General features: G+C 58.6%; 2 protein-coding genes across 2 annotated transcripts in view; both read left to right on the top strand.

Annotated features, from left to right (window-relative positions):
* Positions 1-206: 206 nt before the first annotated feature.
* Positions 207-1,919, top strand: LOC124555858 (mucin-7-like). The gene is made up of 2 exons (XM_047129922.1): positions 207-1,290; positions 1,510-1,919. Exons 1-2 carry the CDS (start codon positions 207-209, stop codon positions 1,917-1,919), a joined length of 1,494 nt encoding a protein of 497 aa, XP_046985878.1.
* Positions 1,920-5,587: 3,668 nt separating this feature from the next.
* Positions 5,588-7,361, top strand: part of LOC124555856 (proline-rich protein 36-like) — a 38,295-nt gene continuing 36,521 nt past the window's right edge. Inside the window, exons 1-2 of the mRNA XM_047129921.1 lie at positions 5,588-5,853; positions 6,137-6,383. Coding sequence (XP_046985877.1) covers positions 5,588-5,853; positions 6,137-6,383 — 513 coding nt within the window. The remainder of the gene's footprint in view (positions 5,854-6,136; positions 6,384-7,361) is intronic.

Here is a 7,361-nt window from a genome sequence, read left to right as displayed (position 1 = left end):
CCGAACGCGTCGCTCCGGCCAGAGGCGCAGTGTCCGGCAAAGGACGCGGCTCGCCGCTGCTCGCGCCGGCCACCGCGTCCAGTGGCGTACGCTGGCCACGTCGTGCGGCTGCCGTAGGCGCCTCCCGCCCGCCATCTGTCGGGAGCGTGGGTACCGGCGTGGGACTGCCGCCCGCATTCGGTACGCCGCCAACAGGTAGCTCTGCGATGCCGACGGACAGTGGCAGACAGGCTGTCTCGCTCGCCGCGACCGGTGGTGTTGTCACTCACGGCGCAGCCGCGCCGCTTGTTGACGCACCAAAGGCCGCGCGCTCGGCGGATGCACCGGACGGTGTGGTGCTTGTGCGGTCGCAGACGTACACGCGTCGCGGCTCCTCTGCCCTGCCGGCGAATGCGTCGAGTGGCGCCATTCACTCCGTCTCCGCTCTGGCAGGGAGTGTTATTAATAAAAAAGTTTCTCTTACAGACAATGAGTGGCACGTAGTCACCCCACGGAGGGACAGACGCCGTGCTGCAGGACGCAGACCACCGCCTCTGGACCGACGGCGCATTATACCGCCCAGTCCGCGTAGCAGCGGTCCGGCGCGAGTCGACGCGCCTGAGCGACCGGCGCGAGCTACACCTCGTGTTTCTCGCGCCGGCGGCAAGGCGCGGGCGACCGCTGGGCCATCTGTTGGCGGCGCGGCGAACACCAGCCGCGGTGCGCCCGACCCGAGCGCCAGGCCGGCGCAAGCTACACCGGCCCCCGCTGCTACCGCTGCGCCACCTGTCAACGGCGCGGCGACTGAAAGCAGCACTGCGCGACCCACGCCAGATGGCAGCACGGCACCACCACCGACGCAGACGACGGAGCGGCGCGACGTGAACGGAGGGACTGCAGCTGCATCTCCGAGACCTGGCAGCAAGAAGAGGAGATGCAGACACCGTAACAACCGTCCCAGTCCCAACCTTCCGCCGCAAAACTCCTGTCCTCCACCGAACTCGACCAACCCTCCTGTACCCTCCGTACAGGGCGCAACCGAGGCAGCTCCGCCCTCCCCTCCCCCAGCCGACGCTCGGCTAACGGAGTGGCAGCGGCGCTGGCTGGCGGCCCTGGAGAGCGTCCACGACCAGCCGTGGGACGCATTCGTCTCGGTCGTCGAGGACTTCATCTCCGAGATCGCCGAGACGAAGCCACAACGCCAGGCAGCCGGAGATCGACAGGATGGGCCACCAGCAGCAGCGCACCGCGGCCAGGGCCGCGCCGACGCTGCTGCCAATCCCCCTCCCCCTGCCCCTACACGCGGCCGCGGTGGGCAGCGCGGTGGACGTGGCGCACGGCGCGCGGCGGCCGCCGAGCGTCGGTACGACGCGAATGCAGCGTCTGAGATTCAGAAGCTGTACCGCGCGGACCGGCGCAAGGCGATGCAACGCGTCCTTGGCGAGACGTCGCCGTACTGCCAAATCGATGGCAACGTGCTCACGGAGCACTTTAAGGAAGTATATTCTAAACCCGACTTTTCTGTTTCAGATGCACCAGCTGCTGTCCCGGACTTTGCCGCCACCACGCTCCCTGATGTCAGCGAGGAGGTCCTGTCGCTGATCACCGCCGCGGAGGTGCAACAGCGGCTCCAGAAGGCGAGCAATACTGCTCCTGGGGCAGACGGAGTCACCTACTCGGACTTGCGACGTGAGGATCCTGGCTGCCATGTGCTAGCTAAGATCTTCTCGCGCTGCTGGAATGAGCGGAAGACTCCGGTGCAGTGGAAAGTATCCACTACCGTCCTCATCCACAAGAAAGGGGACGTCTCGGACGTGACGAACTGGCGGCCTTTAGCATTGAGCTCCACCATCTCTAAGCTCTTTGCTGCAATCGTTGCGGACCGCACAACCCTCTGGGCAGAGCGTTTCAACCTGCTCTCCCCAGAACAGAACTTTTGAAGGCTGCTATGAGCACAACTTCATTGTGCAGACGGCAATTGATGATGCAAGGCGCAGGGGAGGCCAAGCATGCTTTGCTTGGCTTGATCTGGCGAACGCTTTCGGCTCGGTGCCTCACGCTCACCTCCTTGGAGTACTGAGCGGGATGGGACTACCAGAGCAATTGCATCAGCTAATTGCCGATATGTACAATGGTTGCTCCACCCGCGTCCGTACATCTGACGGACTAAAGGAGGAGATTGAGATCCAGGCGGGGGTCAAGCAGGGCTGTCCACTGTCGCCCATCGTCTTTCACCTCGCGCTCGAGCCGGTACTTCGCGCCGCAACCTCGCTCAGAAATGAGTGTGGTATTCCGCTTAGCGGCGTCAGTGTGAGCGCACTGGCGTATGCGGACGATATCGTGCTTCTGGCGCGGGATTCAGAGGCGATGCAGACGCTCCTCAATGTTGTGGGTGAGGCGGCGACGTTGGCCGGGCTTACCTTCAAGCCGTCGAAGTGTGCCACGCTTCACATCCGCCGTCGGCAGACACTAGGCTCGGTATTCGCCCTGGAAGGGGGAGAACCAGCCGTGCTCTGTGCGGGTGACGCCTACCTCCATCTTGGCGTTCCCACCGGGTACAAAGTCTCGCAGACGCCAACGGATGCGATGGCGGCAGTTCGACGTGACTTGCAGCACCTGGACGCTTCCCTGCTGGCTCCCTGGCAGAAGATTGACGCTGTGCGTGTCTTCCTCCCCCCTAGGCTTGACTTTGCACTCGACAAGGCAGTGAAAGCGGCTGTCAAATCATGGCTCTTCCTTCCACAGCGTGCGTCCACTGAACAGCTGTACCTCGCGCTGGGAGAGGGAGGATGCGGCCTGACGCCGCTCGCGGACGCTGCGGACATCTCGACGATCGTCCACGGCTTCCGCATGCTGCACTGCGACGACGCCACCGCCCGCGACATCGCCTGGGCCACTCTATCTACGGCCGCGCGCCGCCGACTGGGGAGGGAGCCGAGTCGACCCGACTTGGCCACCTACCTTAGCGGCAGCACTGAGGGTGACCTCGCACGTGACGGAGGCGACATCCAGTCACTGTGGACACGCGTCAGGAACGCCACAAGGCGCCTAGCGCCGCGTGGCGTCACCTGGCGCTGGAGTGAACTGCTCTCTGAGTGCAGGTGGAGGTCAACGGCCGACCCGCCATCGCTGACGACGCGGAACACGGCGGCATCGGAGGGGTGACGCAGCCGGCCACGGAGGGGGCGGCGCCTGGGACTACACGACACCTCGAAGATGGCGGCGATGGACCGCAGCACGATGATGACAGCGTGGGACGCACCGCCAACACTGGCGTCGAGCATGTCCGGGTGGGAGAGGGCGCCAAACGTCTCCTCTCGCGGACGCTCCGCGAGTGTCTGAGGCAGCGCCTGCGCAACATCCTACTCAGGAAACCGGACCAGGGGAAGGTGTTCGAGTGCACCAGGGAGTCCACAGCGTCCAACCACTTCATTGCGGGAGGCAAATACACGCGCTTCGCAGACTGGCGCTTCATACATCGCACCAGGCTCGGAGTCGTGCCTCTCAACGGCTGCCGCCGTTTTGATGGGCGGGCAAACAACAACAAAGCCTGCCGACGCTGTGGCCACAACAACGAGACGCTCCCACACGTGATCAACGCGTGTATGGTGCACTCAGCAGCCCTGCAGTATCGCCACAACGCGGTCCTCAACCGCCTCGCGACAGCAGTCGCTGGGTGGCCAAGGAGAGGAAACACTGCTGTTCCTGACGTCAGGATCAACCAAGCCGTCATAGGGGACAGCAGTGGGCTGCGTCCGGACCTCGTAATAACTGACGAGGCCGCGAAGACTGTGACCATCGTCGATGTGACGATCCCCTTCGAGAATAGGCGGATTGCGCTCGACAACGCTCGGCAACTGAAGAAGATAAAGTACGCCGACGTTGCGCGCGGATTAGCCGCTCGCGGCTATTCCGTCACTGTCGACGCCCTGGTTGTCGGCAGTCTGGGGGCGTGGGACCGCCAGAACGAGCTTCGGCACCTAGGCATCGCTAGCCGCTACTGCCAACTGATGCGGCGGCTGATGGTGTCTGACACCATCAAGTGGTCCCGCGACATTTACGTGGAACACATTACTGCCTACCGCCAGTATGTGTCCCCCTAGACTGTGGCATGCTCTGACGTCAGGCTGCGAGACCCTCGAGACTGCAGTCGTCGGAGAACTTCGAGGTCGGTGCCTTCGTGACGCCGGTGTCGAGATTCTCCTCCACGACGCGGGACCTGCGGCGCTACACCATCTTCGCGCTGCACCGCAGCAGTGCCGAGTCAGTAGCGGTGCGTGCGGTGCTGCCTGGTGGCCCTCCCTCCGTGGTGTCCGCCGAATATGGCCCCCACCCCGGTTGGCGCGGTGCTAGGCGGCGCCAAACGTGTGCCTACTGCCCGGCAGTTTCCAGCCAGCGTGGGAAGCAACGCCCTCCTGCCACGACACCCCAGTGACGTCTGCCGCAAGGCGGACAGAGGGGAGAAGTCCGGCTGAGTGTGACCCGCCTGCGTGCGTGGCGCACCAGCCGCTGGCAGCCGTGCATGTGCAGTGTGCTGTCAGGGCATGGAGAAGAATGGAAAAATAAAATAGCCCCTAAATTAGGTCCAACCTACCCTGGTCTGACATAAGTAAGGCCGCGCCTATCGCTGGAATACTCTTAAGGATGACATACTTAAGTACCCGCGCCTAAAGCGGTCTCTCAATGTTTAAGTAGTGGGCTTAACCCACGAACTAGAATAGTAATACAATACTTAAGTACGGTTAGAACCGTTTGTCTAAATTTTATCTAAACTTACTAAATCTGTAAAACTCGCATTGTATAGAGTCATGAATATTCTTTTCCTAAATTTATACTTCGTGAAAATGTAACTAAGAATTATCTCGATAAATAAAAATCTGTTCTTATCAGCTTAATGCTGGCAAGGTTGGATAAAAAACACACTGATATGCGATGTATTTTCTTTAGTCACTGGTCTTCCAGCACCCAAATATGACGAAGCTGCAGCAGCAGGCTCCGGAACGTGGCCGGCCTTGCTGTGAGGGTAGCAACTGCCGGTGTTACTACCGGACCTGCCCTGCATTGAAGTCTTCCTCCCTCTTTATCTCCCGATTATGACTGAGGGTTGCGAGATGCTCAGGCCCCATCTGGCCCTTCCTCGATCGAGGTTCAGCGATCTGCAGGGAGGCAGATGCAGACCGGTCTCCTGTGTGTCCAGCCTTTGCTGTCGACACCGGCGGCAGAGTTGGTAGCGACGTATGAGCCTTCCACTCTGCTCGTCTTCCTTTTTTTCCCCCGGCCAGCTACGTCTGGGTCTCCACTGGGGCTAAACACAAGATTATGACTCTCTCCATCTTGGCCAGAACCCAAGATCTTATATTTCCGAGATAATTCTTAGTTACGTCGGCCCGAAGTGCGATGCTCCGGTGTCCGGCAGCCGCCGTAGAGCTACACCTTCGCGGCTATTTTCTCCTTACCGACTGTGAACCTCTCCTACGTTCCTTCCCAAGTATTACCTCAATGACTAAAAAATCTGTTCTTATAAACTTAATATGGGCTAAAATGGACCGATTTCTGCACCGAGAAGCGGTCGCGTTTATTTTTTTGTTTCAGGTCCGCGACCTGAACGATGGAGCTGGTGGTGACCCTGCCGACGGAGGTCTTCCGCTGCCGGATCTGCTTCGTCACCAAGGCTGCCGGCAGGCCAACCTTTGGCGAGTATAAGGACCACTCGGCCCTTCTCCTCCAATACAGAAGGCTGCACGACCCGGAAAAGACTCCCGTTTTCGAGTGCGAGTTTTGCGGCCGACGCGACCCGCGGCTGAAGATGAAAGCGGCCATCAGCGGATCTGCAATGCAGCATCCGCTACCCCTGGCGATGCCGGTCGGGGGAGAGTGAGTATGGGACACGATGCTGTGTCCGGTACTCTGGGGCCCCCAGAGAGGTCGGCCGGCGGGAGGTCACAGGCGAGGGCCCCCGAAGCTAGGAGGACAGGCCCTTCGTCCTTAGTGCTGGGCGAAAGCCCCAGGCGACAGCGGCCCGGGATGTTAGTACCACAGGCCGCCTAGCCTTAGATAATAGAGAGGGGCTGTGGCCACAGACCAGTCCAGTCCCCGAAGCTAGTAGGACAGACCAGCTGGACTTGGGATTAACCTACGCGGCGGTCTTGACCCGCAGCAGCGTGGTGGGCTCACAGGCTGCCTTGCCCTCGCCTTGTGTGAGTGTGCAGACGTCTGCGACATCCAGGACGGCAGTGGTTGCTGCCCCCGCGTCGTGCGAGCCGTTGTGTGCGCACGCCGCGGTAGTCTGCCATCCCCCTGTCGATACGCTCTGCGACGTCAGCCGCGTCGCCACGAGTGCCGAGCGCAGTTCGGGAGATGAAGGCAGCACGCTGCCGACGCCTGCCACCGAACGCGTCGCTCCGGTCAGAGGTGCAGAGTCTGGTAAAAGCCGCGGCTCGCCGTTGCTTGCGCCGGCCTCTGTACCCAGTGGCGTGCGCTGGCCACGTCGTTCGGCTGCTGCAGGCTAGAGAGCCTGTATAGGGAGAGAGTGGCCATAGGTGAAGTTGCCCGTGATTGGTTGATTAGCTTTGGTGCCATTTTCTGCCAAACGTCTCTCGCGCTTCCTATGTTAGCTTTTGAGTTGAATTGAAGTTCAGAGGACTTTTGGAAACGATTAAAAGGTATTTGAATTATTGAGAGACTTGTTATGCGTTGCGCATGCACGTTCGATTTAGTTTATCGTTTTAGAACGTAATTAGCGTCTGCGATCTCAAGTACGAGTTGAAATAATGAAGCTATTTGTGATGAAGTCGGTAGGCCTACATGTTTGAAGTAAACACGTTAGTAATTGTGCAGTATTGTTTTTGACATCTGTAATTCATTCTGCAGACGTTCGTAAACGATGCCAGGAAGGAATGAGTAACTCTTGTAATAAAGTCCAAGTACAACTTTATTAATGGTATATATTAACCAAAATATTCAGTTACGCCTATAAAAAGTTTGGTTCTTCACTTTGGCCAGAAAACTCTGATTTTAAGGTATCAGTTTTTTAAAATATTTTCAGTCACGCAAAACAGGTAGGCCTATTACAATTTACTGCGTTTTTAAGCTGTTATTTCTTTAACAGTTCGTGCATACTGGTAGCATCATAAGCTTTTCTGAACCCAATATCTGACAGTCCTTGCTGGAAACGGAAAGGTCCTGTAATAATTGTGCCATGCTCACTCGACTTTATAGCGTGAAACTTTATTTCGTCCAGAATCAGAACACTAGGCATTATTTTGGTTTTCTTGTGAAACTCCAAATGGTTTCCAATGTTTCGTTATTGCATAAAGCATGCTATTTTCTCTGATGGATCATAATAGTGTCACTATAGACACTACCACCCAGGAATATATGTC

Source organism: Schistocerca americana, chromosome X (genome assembly GCF_021461395.2).
Source record: "Schistocerca americana isolate TAMUIC-IGC-003095 chromosome X, iqSchAmer2.1, whole genome shotgun sequence".
NCBI lineage: Eukaryota > Metazoa > Arthropoda > Insecta > Orthoptera > Acrididae > Schistocerca > Schistocerca americana.
This window is presented reverse-complemented; position numbering and strand designations above follow the sequence as displayed.